Source organism: Peromyscus maniculatus, chromosome 6 (genome assembly GCF_049852395.1).
Source record: "Peromyscus maniculatus bairdii isolate BWxNUB_F1_BW_parent chromosome 6, HU_Pman_BW_mat_3.1, whole genome shotgun sequence".
In the NCBI taxonomy this organism is placed as follows: Eukaryota; Metazoa; Chordata; class Mammalia; order Rodentia; family Cricetidae; genus Peromyscus; species Peromyscus maniculatus.
In genome coordinates this window covers 101,756,672-101,772,379 of record NC_134857.1, presented here as the reverse complement: position 1 = coordinate 101,772,379, position 15,708 = coordinate 101,756,672, and the positions used below count along the sequence as shown (strand labels likewise).

The 15,708-nt window shown below is 47.5% G+C and overlaps 1 protein-coding gene and 1 pseudogene across 1 annotated transcript in view; one reads left to right on the top strand and one right to left on the bottom strand.

Annotated features, from left to right (window-relative positions):
- Abca4 (ATP binding cassette subfamily A member 4) overlaps positions 1-15,708 on the bottom strand; it is a 138,676-nt gene that overhangs the window by 17,171 nt on the left and 105,797 nt on the right. Inside the window, exons 33-42 of the mRNA XM_076574899.1 lie at positions 13,948-14,053; positions 13,713-13,787; positions 13,248-13,417; positions 11,863-12,040; positions 6,059-6,174; positions 4,931-5,078; positions 3,565-3,688; positions 3,069-3,198; positions 584-704; positions 108-170 (exon numbers count right to left, since the gene is read on the bottom strand). Coding sequence (XP_076431014.1) covers positions 108-170; positions 584-704; positions 3,069-3,198; positions 3,565-3,688; positions 4,931-5,078; positions 6,059-6,174; positions 11,863-12,040; positions 13,248-13,417; positions 13,713-13,787; positions 13,948-14,053 — 1,231 coding nt within the window. The remainder of the gene's footprint in view (positions 1-107; positions 171-583; positions 705-3,068; positions 3,199-3,564; positions 3,689-4,930; positions 5,079-6,058; positions 6,175-11,862; positions 12,041-13,247; positions 13,418-13,712; positions 13,788-13,947; positions 14,054-15,708) is intronic.
- LOC102927306 (small ribosomal subunit protein eS19 pseudogene) lies at positions 8,916-9,351 on the top strand (annotated as a pseudogene).

The following is a 15,708-nucleotide window of genomic DNA, read 5'->3' as shown; positions in this document are numbered from 1 at the left end:
GCTTTCATTAGATTCCTGCCGTCCAGCTCTGCTTGGAGGGAGAAGATTCATGGTTAAGGGCTGATTTTTCTCAGGAGCTATTCCACGTTAGTCTGTATGGTACCCACCTCTCCAGGACGGACTCCGACACATAACCTGTCTACGGCTGGACTGGAAGAGCCGGAGTAAACCTGGAAGATGCAAAGAAACCGGGCTGAAGACCAAGTCAGGGGTAGAGGGGACAGTGGACCAAGAGCAGAAGGCAGCAAAGAGTGTTTTGGGAGAAAGCCACCAACGCTAGGAGGTCACACATTAGCATGGCAACAGGAGAGGAGCCACGACAGGAGAGGTGTGGAGGGCGGACCACACCACCACACACAGAACAGAGGGCAGATGCTGACACTCAGTTGGAGAAGCTCTTCTGGAGGCCCTGCAGTACCCAAGACGAACAGCAGGGACAGTACCATGGGAAACAGGTGCTCCCGGACGGCAAGTGACAATTACAGAGATGGCATGCTTGTTGTACAGGCCAACAGGATGGTCCCATGCCATGTGTGGGTCAGCTCATACCTCCAAGATGATATTTCCCACTTGTGCCCCTCACCTTGGTTAGCTCATTTAACCTTAGGATGTCAGTTTTATTTCCCCCACTAGTAATTCTTTGTCTTTCTTCAGCCACATCATCGTCTTCATCAAAAATGGGCTCTCGAGCGGGCTCGGCGACCCTAGAGGAAGGAATGTGGACAAGGTTGGGCTGGGCACGTAGTAACCGTCACACTGTCCGCTTCACCTAACTGTCATCCCATCCCGCACACTTACTTCCCTGGACTTCTTTCCTCTAAGTCTACTGTCAAAATGGCTCCCGACAGGAGGGACACTGGGCAGAGAGGTCACGTGCTTCTGCTCAAATCAGCCCTGCATGGCAGCCCTGCCTCCTGCACGACCTTGTGCTTGCCGCCAGACCTCTCTGGGCCTTGCCTTCTTCAAGCATGTGAAGGGGAAGGAAGAAGGCCATCTCAGGGATGTGTGAAGATGCACTCTGAATGATGCCTGCTGGAAGCTCGTGTTGCATTATTAAAAGCTTTCCTCTGTGGTGAGCGCAATGTCGGCGAGCTATCGTCTACCAGCCCTTCCTTCTTCCTGCAGCCTTCCCTACCGACCCAATGTCAAGATAGCCTTGTCATCTTATGAACACATGCTTCCAAATCTTTCTAGGTTCTTTGTAAGCGCTAAATTCCAAGTCTAATCCTCCAAGCTTCCGTGTCCCACAAGCCTTCGCCAGCTGCACATTCTTAATGCGCTCACTTCTCCACCAACCATTGGCACCTGTCCTGGTCACTACCTCATGCAGGCCATTCCCCCTGCTGGCCTCAGCGTGTTCTCTTCCTCCTGCCCTGCCAAGAGAATCTTCCTCCTCTGGAAATCCTTCTGACCACCTATGTGCCCAGTGTCCAGCCTTCTGACACTGATATGGCATTGTCCTCTCCAAGGGCGTCATGCTATACTCATAGCTCTCCTTGGATGTGTGCAGCCAGTAGGCTGTAAGTTAGACATGCCTGACCTAGGGCTTCAGCCTTTCCCTCCTCCCTCACTGACCACATCTGGTCTATCACTAACTCTTGTCTGAAGGACTTTCTTCTGATTTTCTCTATCACTGCCCAGTGCCTCCATCCCCATCCTGGTCACCGTTGTCTCTTGCATGTCAACGTGAACTCCTCTCTCACCTCTCAGCTGTGGTAAGATCATGTCACTCCCTGGTTAAAGGACCCCAGGGACTTCATGTTGCTCTTGAGTCCCAAGTCATCAAGATGACGAGCATTTCATGATCCAACACTGTCTTCCCCTCTGTACCCATCCTGTACCCCCTTCACCTTCCTGTTCCATGGCTCCCTGGGAGTTCCTTCATCCCATTTTTTTTTTTACACTTACTCTCCGGGGCTACTGTACTTTTGTGCAGGCCTTGTCCTCTACCGAGAGCATCCTTCCTTTCTTCCTCCCTTCCACTCCCTGTGCTTGTTAATCATCAGCATGGGTGTAGGCGTTGAGTGTCTGGAAACCGGGCCTCTCTGATCCTCTAGCGCTCACTTCATTGTGGCAGCATCATAGTTTAAATGACTTAGTTTTGGTAATCAACTCTCTTCCCCTCTTCTCTTTTAAACCTTCTGGACAACACTTTTGAGGGGTCTGCAAAAGGCTGGGAAGCCCACCCATAGGTTCCCACAGTCTGGCCCGTAACTAGAAGCACCACTGTTTATTCCACGTGTTTTAATTTATTTTCTTTCTCAGCCCTCTCAACCCGTCATTAGGGAAGTAGGTCATTTATAAGTACCCAGCCTGGGGACCCTTTTATTTACACGTTATCAAACTCACCCTGAGAGAAGGAAAGGTTAAGAAACAACAACAAGAAAATTGTCATAAAAGTTCTTAGGGAGGGCCTGGGCGATTGCGACGCAGGGCCCTGGGTGTGTGGCCCTCTGAAGGGGTTGTCAGCATGAGGCAGGCAGGGCTGGAGAAGAGCTTGGGGAAGAAGAATGGAGGATCAGGAGCATGAGCTGGCTGAGCTGACCTTTGAGATGTTCTGGAAATTCTAGGGTTGGCAAACATCTCGCTTGGAGATAGGCATGGAGGCTGGATTGCTTTCTTTCTCTTCTCCCTAGGTCCCTGGCTGCCCTCACCCATCACAAGGTCCCAAAGGAACTCCTGCACTCCATGTTCTAACTAGCAAGGGAGTTCGTTTTGTCTCATTCCTCATAGATCAAAACCCTGCTTCCTCATATCTTGGATATTCCACAGCGATCCTTATTTACGGTGCTAGCATCCAGTTTAAGACAGGGATGTGGTAATGATACAAGAAGGTTAAATATTAGTAACTGAAATGAAACCATTATAGTTCTAAAAGTTTGAAGCTAAGACTTGTCTCAAATTCTAACAGGCCCATTTTAACTCTTTTTCCTGTAGTATGTAGAACAAGTAGGCTTTAAGAATGAAGAAAAAAATCAGAATGGAGTTTCTGAGAACCATGCTGATGTGAAGCCCAGGGTTGGAAACACTCGCTACCACATGACACCTTGGGGCGCAGTAAGACATACCAGCGGGTAAGGAAAAAGTGGTGTTGGATGAGGAGTGTCAGAAGGAAGTATACCACCCCTTCTATTGCCATAGCAACCAGATTCTTCCCAATCAGGTCCCACTGGAATGGGTTGGAAGAGTACTCCTCACCTGGGGATGGAAGCAAGAGTTCATTAGTGGGAATAAAGTCTGCATTAGGGCTCCCAGGCTCACTCATGAGGACCCGACTATGACCCAGATACCCAGGCCAGAGCCTAAAGGAGACCCCAAATCAAGTTCCTCTTGGCTTCCCAGGTCAGAGTGTAGGAGGGTAAAATCTTGTCCTTGGCCCCACCTGTGGCTCCCCAGCCACAGAAACAGAGGCACCCTAATCCCTTCCAAGTGGCAGCATTATGCCTGCCCAGCATTTAGGTGACCTCCCAGCCTCTAGGCTGCAGGTCTGACATCAGAACCATGTAGCTTTCTCAGCCTGGATGGCTCCATGGCTGTGACCCACAGACCTAGGATGCTACCCACCAAACTGGGCATAGACGTCTGTCACAGCCTGGCTCAGTGCCAGGTCGATGAGGCCTCTGCCCAGGCAGAAGTGGGGAAAGACAATGAGCAACTTCCTCAGCATGGCGTTGAACCTGAGCAGCGTCTGAGAAAGAGAAGCGAAGCTGTTGAGAGCGGAGGCTGAAACTACCTGTCCCCTTGTGAGCAGGTGGGCTCCAGTGCCTTCACAGAGCAAGGCTGGGCCTCTGGCCTCGGGCAGCACTCAGTGCAGATGTGTGGCCACCCTCTGACCTGTGAGGAACTAGTGAGAAAAGGACAGGCTAAGGAGACACCTGAGGACACGGGCCACCACCACACCCGGGAGCTGGATTGTTGGGAGGACAGCCAGAGGACGGCACAGGCAGAGCACAGCACAGGCAGAGGATGGCACAGCCAGGGCTTGGCACAGGCAGGGCACGGCACAGGCAGGGCACGGCACAGCCAGGGCACGGCACAGGCAGAGCTTGGCACAGGCATGGCACGGCACAGGCAGGGCACGGCACAGCCAGAGCTTGGCACAGGCAGGGCACGGCACAGGCAGGGCATGGCACAGGCAGAGCACGGCACAGGCAGAGCACGGCACAGCCAGGGCATGGCACAGGCAGAGCACGGCACAGGCAGAGCACGGCACAGCCAGAGCTTGGCACAGGCAGAGCACGGCACAGGCAGAGCACGGCACAGCCAGAGGATGGCACAGCCAGGGCACGGCACAGCCAGAGCACGGCACAGCCAGAGCAGGACAGTAGCCACAAGGAGTGAGGGATAAAGACAGCTCTGTAATCACCTACTCTCCTCTTTTTTAAGGGTTCTGTCTGGCACTCCCTTTTGGACTGGGGGAAGTCAGGGGGTATAGATAGGGCAAGTGGGCTCCTAGGTTGTAAAACAGAGTCATTCAGCGCCAGGACTTCCTAATCCTGTCCTCAGGATTTCTTTGGGAGCAGGACAGACAGTATATGCTAGTATGTTTGTTGTGTGTGTGTGTGTGTGTGTGTGTGTGTGCGCGCGCGCGCATGCACATGCAATCTAAATCCTCCTGGGGAAACTTTCTAGCTTTAATCTAAAAAGTTAGAATCATGAGTGAATATATATAGCTTAAAGAAGAGGCGCACAGAACCATGGCTCTCAGAGCGCATAAATCAAGAGGCAAGAGAAGGGGGTAGTGCTGGAGGAGGGGAGGAGAGGGGAGGGGAGGGGAGGGGAGGGGATGGGAGGGGAGGGGAGGGGAGGCGGCCCTGCTCATCTGTGCACATAAATCTGCATGCACAGTGTTTGCCATGGCTCTGGAGACCGGTGCATCTGCTCTAACATCCTACTAATTAAACCAAGGAGCCAGGAAAGCTCTGCTCACCCGGTTATTCTCAAACAATTCCAGGACGAAGGTGATGGCGCTGCTGTTGACGCCGATGAACAGGTTAGCGCAGGCCAAAGCCACATAGGCTGTGCTGGGGACATCAAACAGGAAGGATGCCGGGTACATCATGGGGATGATTGCCCATCTGTGTGAGAAGACACGGCTCAGAGGGAGAGAGTTCCAAGACCCATCCTGTCCACTAGACCTCTTTATACCGGGTGACATATTTGAACTGGCTGGGGTTCCAGGGAGAGAAAGGAAAGACTCCATTGTTTTTTGTGCCTCGTCTTCAAAGGGAGACGATGATGCTTGCCCTGACCGTCTCATGACTTTTATGAGGAGCAAATGAGGCAGGAGCTATGTGTGAACTTTATGAACCATAAAGCTCAGAGGCCACCCACGGTAATGCTCTCTACTCCAGGTAAAGCAGAACTGAAGGTCCCAAGAACTCATCCTCACAGCTCATTTCATAGTTCACAGTCAAGCTGGCTTCTGAGTCCATTTTCAAGAGAGATGAATGGAGGCCATTGTTCTGGGATGAATGGAGGCCACTGTTCTGGTAAGACTCTCCCCTCTACATAAGGAAGAGCTAAGCATCGTCTTTTTTATAGACGAGGAGCTTTAGGTCCAGTTAAATGGATTATCTGTCAGCAGTTAAACCTATAGCAAGTGATCGTCCAGGGATACAAAGCTGTGCCCTGTGCTCTGTAATTCAATTGGATTTGCTCTCTATGTCATCTTCTAGCCTGATATGGGGTAGTGTTATGGCCTGCAATCTTCTACAGTAGGCAGACAATTCTTGGCAAGTGCAGAGAGAGACACCACACTGGGCAGCTTGCCCACAGAGGGAATAGAAATCAGAGCTGGGGAGGAAGTGGAGAGGGACCGAGTCCCAGACTTTGGTCAAGGCCACAGTTGGAAGTGAAGAAGATTCAGACTATCTCTTTCCCTGAATGGACTAGGTAGGACTCAGAATTACATGGCCGGAGTCAGCCAGACAGATTTCTGATTAGCTCCACCGAAGCTTCTGGGGCTGGAAACTAGGCTTGCATGTGCTCCCACTACAAGAGGACCGAAGTTCGCTGTCAGAAGATAATATCTCCTCCCCTGGCCCAGGTGGCTTACCCATACAGCATGAGCAGAGCTGTGAGAGCAGGAAGGTTGTCTGCAGACGTGTAGGCTTTCTTTTGAAATCCAATGAAGATGCCCACCACCAGCCCCGCACTCACAGCGTAATTCGTCTTGAAGAGAGGAGACAGTGTGTCACTGAAACTCTATGACCTGGGGACCAGGCTCCCCCAGCTCCTGTGGTCGTGGATTGAATCCACTTGTCTAAACAGTTTTTGGTTAATAGATACAGAGTTAAGATACAGGTTAAGCTGTTCATAGTTCACTTGCAATCTCGTTTCTACCCCTGTTTAAAGGCCATCAGTCTGTATCTTTGCAAAGGATGGATATGAACGTCTATGTGATCTCTTGCTCTCTCACTAACTGGTCATAAAGCCCTGATGGTTATCCTTTCCATACACGTCTCCAGAATTTAGACAAACTTAAAATATAGTCCTTGGCTTCGGGAAACTCACAGATTGGGCGTAACTCTTCTAAACAATGAGGTTTTAAAGACATTAGGTCAGGCTTGGAAAGATAGGCAGTATGGTAAGATTCGGTCTCTACCAGGGTGAAACCTGGGAAGACTGAGGAGGGCACTGGAATGGGTGCCAGAGGCCCTGTTGAGACAGACAAGCATAGGGAATAGCTTAGCAGCCTGGGGCTCCACTTGGCTTGGGCTATACACACACCCATCTCCAAACAATACACCCACAAACTTGTTAGCAGCTTAGGTCTCCTGCCTAAATCAAGACGCATGCACGCCTGTTTTAGACAATGGAAATAAGTCACCCCTCCTAGCAATCCCTCGATATGCCTCATTTAGATTCCAGACTTCCTGGAACACAGTCCTGGAATTACAGGTAATGGACCTATCCAGCCTAGACAGGGCAGAGGTACAGGTACAATAAGGCAAAACTGTACACCCAAGTAAACTTTTAGGAGAAACCCCCTATTTACTGTCTTCTGCCTATGTATAACTGGGCATGCGCATTAAGCAAAGATTTACACAATCCTACTCTATCAAAACAGAAACTTCTGTACTCCACCAAGCAAGCTCACCTCCTTTTGAACCCCCAAAATAACTGGGGCCCTTGATTGCCTCACTTGTTTGGCCTTCTGCCAATCTTGACAGTGTATCTAATCCGTTCTATTGCTTACTTTAAATAAAATGTCTTTGCACTCTGTGTAGGACTGTTTTTTAAAGATCTGATATATATATATATATATATATATATATATATATATATATATATATATATACACATATCATTATATATGAATGAATGTTTTACCTGAATGTATGTCTGTGCACTATGTGCATGCGGTTTGCTAACAAACCAGAAGAGGTCATCAGATCCTCTGGAACTGGAGTCAGCGGTTGTTACATGTGGGTGCTAGGAACTGAACCTAGGACCCCTGCAAGAGCAGCAAGCCCTCTTAACTACTGAGCCCTCTCTCCATCCCCTGCATAGGCTTTTGTTCCATTCTTAAACAGGAGCCAAGAACCTGAGAGCACCCATTCCAGACTCTGACCCATAATACCCTGGGAGAGGAAAATGTCTGTATAGGGGACTGAGCCACATGGAACATCAGCACCAGGGTAGAATAAGGAGGACCTACCTCCTCCATGTAGCAGCCGGAGCAGGGAGAGGAAGAGGGTATTCCTACAGAGGCAACCAGAGCAGAGATGGAGCACCCACTACAAGTGTATATATATCGCTCGATTAGGTAAATGACTGAGGGTGGTAGAGCCAGTTTCTTACTCGGAGAAGAGAGTCATGAGCTTGGAAAGTCAGAAGACTAGCATGAACTCTTCAGTAGTAGACTTGAGTTAAAGGTGAGCATCACAGAGCATACACAGCATACACGGTGTAAACCTGTGTATGGATGTAAACGTCTTCTCTGGGTCTATCTCCTTAGAAGCTTTGCCATCAATGCTCTCTTGGCGGCAATGAAGAAGTCTGGTGCCCAGACCTTGGTTTATGAAGGCTCCTTCCACTGAAATGAGCCAGGATCCCGTGGGGGAAATATCTGTTTCAGGGGTGGTACAGGCTGAGCCTGGGGTCTCTTGCAGTCAGGGGTAGTGAGGTACTCCAGGAAGATGGATACAAGTCAATCAGACATAGAAGGCAGCTTGGAGGAGTTCCTACTGGCCACATTGTTGATTGTCTCTATATTAAACTGAATAATAGTAGTATTGGATTGTAATCCACTGGTTAATAAGAGCCATGACTGCATATAGACATAAATAAATAAATGAACAAGTGGAAAACTGGCTAACAAACCATATATTCCCATATCTTCAAAGTGCCTCTTAAGGTTCTCGTCAATAATAAAGGGGTAAAGAATAATTCTTTGGGTGGAGACACTGGGCAAGCACCTTAAGTGACAAAGTGAACACCCTCAAAACGGGGACAAGCTGAAATGAGATCCAAACTGATAGGATGCAATGAAAGCCCAGCCTCTGCACCCCAACACTGCTGCCAAGGACTCATGACCTCAGTCTGGTCATGAGGACCTCAGGTCACCCCAAACTGAATGACACCCTGCCAAATAACTACCCTGTAATCTTCCAATGGTGTGTTAAGGGGTGACTCAGGAACTGTTTTAGGTTGAAGGAGATAAAAAGAGATAGGATGTCCTAGTGCAAGGCATTGGTGTGAAGGTGTGTCCTTCTTTGTAGAGGTACACACTAGAGATGTGTGTGTGTGTGTGTGTGTGTGTGTGTGTGTGTGTGTGTGTGTGTGTAAGAGAGACAGAGGGGACATATACGTACACACACACACACACACACACACACACACACACACACACACACACACACACCATGTTTCATCCACTTTCCCCTGGCTAGCAGCCCAGAGACTTCAGGATGCCTGGAATTTGTGTAAAAGACGTCAACCAGCAGGAGTGTGTCAGAGCTCTGGCAGCATTCCTCAGAAAGTCTGGAAGCTGAAGGTTCCTGCATGGAAGGACACAGCCAAAGTGGCCAAACATAAAGAGCTCGTTCTCTGTGGTGAGAAATAGAGAACAGCTCTTCTCCACAAGAGCCGCTTCCTCCGAGCGGCCCCAGTACACCTGGGATAATGCTGGGGTTGGATCCATCACCCAAATCTTCAGAGGACATCAGAGAAATGACGTCATGCCCTGCCACTTCAGCAGAGGCTCTAAGACTGTGTCTTCCAAGCCCTACAGGGGATGAAAATGGTGGAAAAGGACTAAGTTGGGGGCCACAAGACGACACCTCAGGGACAGAGAGATCTAGACAGAATTACGGGAGTTGTGGAGCTGCCAACGAGAAGCATTAGAACAAAGAGTCAATGACTTGTTTCATTCTTAAAAAGAAAGAAAGACACTTTCAGCTAACTCAAAGATGTGCTTGCCAGGCCATGGGTCCAACACTGCTTCCGCATTTAAAAGAAAAACAAGACACATGAAGGACAGGAGTTCACAGTGTCACAGGTGTGCTGTGTGTATGATATAAACAGTTCGTTGTCACTTCAACAGTGGCATTCGCTGTCTTCTTGCCACTGACTAATGAGTATTTTAATTCTTGACCACAGAGCTCAGACTGCCAGTGAGCTACAAATCTCTAGCGTGTCAGGAAGCCTGCCAATGCTAACATCTTCTGGTCCTTGAAAGAATGAGCTGTTATCTACTTTGCCAGTGACACCTCTACCTGAGATGCCCATCCCTTCCTTGTGGCCATGCCTTTCTACAGGCTCCAAGACCTCTCTTTGCAGCCAAAAGTATACACATAGGCCAGTCCCAAGTGTTAACTGTATACCTCATCTTTAAAACAGTAAAACAGGGCCCAGAGAAATAGCTCAACTGTGAAGAACATTTGCTGCTCTTGCAGAGGACTCAGGTTGGATTCCCAACACCTATATAGCAGCTATCAACTGATGGTAACTCCAGTTTCAGGGGATCTGATGCTCTCTTCTGAGCACCAAGCATGCATTTGGTGCATGTATCACACAGGCAGACACTCACATACCTAACACACACAAAATAAAAAATACATTAAAAAAAAAAAGATCCTAGACTTATTTTAGCTGGGCAGTTGGTGGCACATGTCTTTAATCCTAGTACTTGGGAGGCAGAGCCAGGCAGATCTCTGTGAATTGGAGGCCAACCTGGTCTACGGAGTGAATTCCAGGACAGCCAGGACTGTTACACAGAGAAACCCTGTCTCAAAAAACAAACAAACAATCAAAATATAAAAATAAAAAAAATTAGAAATTAAAAAATAGTAAGATAGAAAGTCAACAGTTTTAATAGTTAGCTTTTTAAGGTAGGCGAGCCCAACTCCTTTCCTGCTAAAATCACAATACCAAGAGAAGCTCGTAGATCCTGAGCTGCCCTTGCACCTGGGAGTTTTATGCAGGCAGATGAGAAAGGAAATAATTCAGTTGCTAGTGAAGTTTTCCAGTTTTGTATTGTTAAGTGATAACTACATAGTAAGTTGAGTGAGCTCAAAGGAACCATGTCACCAAGAACTTTATATTCAGCATCATTAGTAAAAGCCACAGGTCATTCGTGCTGGTGTCCATGAGCCGGTACGTTTTATCCTCATGAGAGAAGCCTCATTTTGTCCTTGTTGAGATAAAACAAAGATCTCCTAGGCCAAGTGTGGTGATACACATCTTTAATCCCAGAACTTGGGTGGCAGAAGCAGGTGGATTTCTGTGAGTTTGAGGCCAACCTGGTCTATACATCCAGTTCCAAGCCAGCCAGAGCTACATAGTGAGATCCTGTTTCAAAAACAAGCAAAAAGACTCAACGGATCTCATTATTCAAGATGCCAAGAAAAGACAAGTTGGTGTCACATTATAACTAGACTCAGTTAACAACGGTTCCTTTTGATTCTGTGGCCTGTAATTACATATACAACATTCTAATGTCTCTCTGCCACCACCAACATTGATTGCTGTTTGCTGTTGATCTGATGTTTGTTTGTTTTTTCTTAATTATCCCTAACATGGTAGCTGATCTAATACAGTGGGGATCTGGTCACTTAAAATAATCATTGTGTGAGTATGTGTGCAGAACATGTTTGGGTGCCCATGCCTTAACCACGTATATGGTGAAGGCAGAGAACATTTTTCCAGGGTCATTTCTCTCTTTCTACCTTTACATGGGTTCCGGGGATTGAACTCAGGTCACCAGGCTTCTGTGGCAAGCACCTTTACCTGCTGAGCCCTCTCACTAGCCCCTAGCTACTTTGAAGAAGTAAAATAAGGTTCTGGGCAGTGTCCCCAGATTTGGCAAATTAAAATATAGAATGCCCAATTAAATTTGAATTTCTGATAGGCAGCCAATAACTTTTAGTATAAATATATACCGTGCAATAATTGAAGCGGGATATACTAAATATTTATGCTATGAGTTGTTCATTGTTTGTCCTGAGATTCAGAGTTGATGGTTAGCCTATATTTATATGGTGACCCTATCATAAGGAAGTTCTACCTTCCTCTTTTGGGAGGTTGAGACAGGACTTAAGGAGAAGATGATGGATGAAGAGTCCTTTTGGTATTACCTGCTCAGACCCATGCTACCGACAGAAAGATCAGCCTCATCTCTGGCATAGAGAGATCCTGGGGCGGATCAGAGCCCTCTTGGTGATGGACACAGAGCATCCCTACTCAGTGGCTATTAACTGTGTTCTGTGGTCTTCCCGAGGGTTTGTTCCCAACTGCCTTTTTAAGAAGATGTCAAGGGCTAGCAGTCATGAGACCATCGCCCCTTCAGCCCTCCTGCCCAGACATACAGCAGTCCCACCCTGGGCCCCTGGAGGCGAGGGACGGCCTGGCACTCACAATATCCCAGAGGAAGTTGGTCAGCCAGTAGGTGGCGGGGCTCACACCGCTGATAAACTGCAAATGCTTGGCTTTTGTTACCCTCTCCTGAATCAAGTAAAGGACAAAGCTGGCTGGAACGAAGGACATGGCGAAAATCACGCAGATGGCGAGGACAACATCCACCGAGGTGGTCAACCTGCAGCAGGACCGGAGGCAGGGGACGTCAGAAACCCAGGGAAGGCACAGAGAAAGCTCTGGGCAGCTCTTATCCACCCCCACCCCTCGCTTGAAGCTCATCACCTCACAGAATTGTCTTCATCGAGGTTAAGTGGATATTTTTGTAGGTTGCCTTTTTTGATTCATGAGAACATTCTAGACAACCTTTCCTCTTATTTTACTTCTACTTATTTATTATGGTATACATAAATGAACATTTGTAGCAACTCTAAATTTTTAGCTCTGAATTTTTCTAAAGACTTTTGAGTTTCCTGCAGGCACAGACAGACTTCTGTTCTCTGAAATCACATGTCATGGGAAATGGTCACATGTAAACTCAAGGGATGTGAACCTAGTTACATAAGATTGGTCTCTGGGGCCACGCAGAAGGCATTTGGCTTGGGAGTAGGTAGATACTGAATCCTGACTGAATGCTAGGAGGTTCTGCTAGCTTCCCTAGAAGTTTGCATTCACAAAATGCTTCTCTTAGCCAGGCAGTGGTGGTATATGCCTTTGATCCCAGCACTTGGGAGGCAGAGGCACGTGGATCTCTATTAATTCGAGGCTAGCCTGGTCTACAGAGCAAATTCCAGAAGAGCCAGGGCTACACAGAGAAACCCTGTCTTGAAAAACTTAAAAAACAAAACCAGACCTCCTAAGTCCTCCTGTCTATAGGCCTCAAATAGAGCAAAGAGTGTCACATATACAAGACCCATCAATGTCCTTCCAGCCTGGGGCTGACATGAGGGCCCAGTCTTGAGGAAAGCAAACAGCTCCAAAGCATGGCTATCTGCGGGAAATTCCCAGAATCTACAACTCTTCCAGGGAAATGAAGGAGCCTCCCTGAACCTTCCAGGTCTTGGCAGGTTCTTTGTGTACTGGCAGGGAGGTTAGGGGTGTAATTCGGGAGGAACTTGTTATCGAGGGCCCTAAAGGAACAGCGTCAAGTATTAGTTTACTTTCCAAATAAACGGAGAGGGGCAAGAACAGCTAAGCACTTTGGTACAGGAAGCATTTGAAGCTGGTGCGTTCATATGAGCCCAGTTAAAGTTACCACCCAGCCCTGCACCTCACAACACTAAAAAAAAAAAAAAAAAAACCCAAAACACAAAAAAAACCTTCCTTTGGTTTCCAGAGAGGGAAGAAGGGAGGAAGGAAGCTGAGAGCCTGGGGTAGTGGCAGCTCACACTGTGATCTCCGAGAGCTGCTCCTTGGTCAGGTTCAGGGGCTGGCTGATGACGGTGATGCCATACTCCTCAGGGTCCCTGTCCTTAGGCAGACTGGCCCGTAAGATGGCGTTGTGGGCCACATTCAGGAAGCTGACCAGGGCATGCCAGCCCTTGTTGTTAAACCATACCTAGAGGGCAGAGAGGCTTGACTGGATGGGCTGAGCTACCCATCCAACCCAGGCTCCAGAGAGAGGACACTAACGGGCTGTTTAAACAAAAAGCAAAAAGCGACCAGCAACAAAATGACCGTGAGCAGAGGAGGAGGAGGAAGAGGAGGAGGAGGAGGAGGGAGGGGAGGAGGAGGAGGAGGAACTTGGCCAGTATTCCTCCCCTGGTTTCAGCAGGGGGAATGGAATTTAATTAAGCAAGGTAAAAACAATCAAATAATGAGCTCACAGGAATTTTTAGCTTCAGGTCAGTTACCTTAATGTTGTCTTTAGTTTCAAGATGTTTGAGGAAATCTAACATTTCTTTAGAGGCCTCTCTGGTGACAGGACCCTAGAATAGAACAACAACAACAACAACAACAACAACAACAACAACAACAACAAATGTTTCTTCTTGTATCCCCTCCTTCTGTAGTATGTAGGATAATTTCTATCTCTTAATATTTAAACAAGTCAAAAATCCGACCCCAGACTCCAGTCTGTTTACCTACCCCGCTCACATTCATCATCTGGCCAAGGTCACTTAAGAAACCGACAAGTGCATCCCCAGTGATGGGGATGGCGGGGAGCGTCCCTCCGATGGAAATCCCTCCATATCTGCAAGGCAGTAGAGAGACCCCTGTCAATGCCATGACGCTCATGCCCACCAGGGCAACCTCAGCTTCTGTAGGGGGGTGTGAATACGGGGGGGGGGGGGGGCGGGGGGGGGGCGGGAATTATCCAGGCTATCGAGCAACACTGTCCCACTTTACAAACCTTTATTCTCCAAATAGTTCTATCTCTAGATTTAAAAGCTAATAAATCCACACCCTAGATTCCACATATGGGATAAAGTATATATTTGTCTTTCTAGATCTGGCTAATTTTGATCTCTGGTTTCATGCCTTTTTCTGAGAAGGATGACTTCATTCTTCTCGATGGCGCATATAAACCCGCACATCACATTTCCTCTGATGGGCCTCTAGGGGGATGCCCTAGCTCGGCTGTTGTAAACAATGCTGCAGTAAACGTAGATGTGCACCATCTCTGTGGTGTGTTAACTTGCACTCCTTTGAAAACATGCCAGGAGTGGTACAGACCGAGCATAGCTCGACTTTCAGTTTTTGGAGGAACCTCAGTACTGATTTCCATACTGGCTGAGGGTACATGCCCACATACAGTGCAGAGGGTTCCTTTCCCTTCTGTATCCTCAACGGCACTTGCTGTCATCTATCTCCCTTGTGACAGTCATTCTGATGGGGAGAGATGGAATTTCAGTGTACTTTTGATTTGTGTCTCCCTGGTAGCTAAAGATGTTGAGTGTCCTTCATGTAGTTACTGGCCACTTGTATTTCTTTTAAGAAAGATCTGTTGACTTTGTTTATTCACTTATTAGTTTATTTGTTCTTTTGGTATTTAACTTTATGAGTTCTTTATGTATTGTGGATATTAGTCCCTGGTTGAATGAATAGCTGGTAAAGATTTTCTTCCACTCTGGAGGCTCCCTCTTTCCTTTGGTGACTGCTTTCCTTGTTTACTGAAGCCTTCACTCTGCTCTTATTTCCTGAGCTGGCAGCAGCCCTGCACCTGTGCTTATATCTTGAAGTAGTTTCCCTTTAGTAGGTACAAAGTTTCAGGACTTCCCTTAAGATCTCTGATCTGTTTTGAATCAATGTTGTACAGAGTAAGAAGGGGAATCTAGTTTCAGCTGTCTACATGTGGATGACTAGTTACTCCAGCACCACGTATTACAGAGAGGAGCGTTTTGTCAAGGACCAGATGGCTGCAACTGTGTGGGTTTATGTGTGAGTCCTCTATTTGACTCCATTGGCCTATGTGTCTATATTTTAATTTCTTTTATTTTTGAGATTATACTATAATTACACTATTTTCTTCTTCCCTTTCCTCCCTCTAAAACCTCCCATATGCCCTCCTTTTTCTCAAATCCATGGCCTCTTTTTTCATTAATCATTACACGCATGTGTGTATATGTATATACATATCTTTGAACCAGTATATAGACTCTGAAGTCTGAAGTCAGATGCTGTGATATCTTCAGATTTGCGTGTTTTGAACCAAACATACACCAAAATACCTGAGTAGCTTAGACAACCTCCAGGATGCCCTAAGAACAGGGTGGATGCTGGAGCTGGGTCAGTTCCCATGAAACTTAAATGGAACAAGCCAGGGAACATCTACACTTACAATCTAAGATTCTAATTCATCATAAAAATAGTGTCTTTCCAGGCATGGTGGAACATGTCTTTAATCCC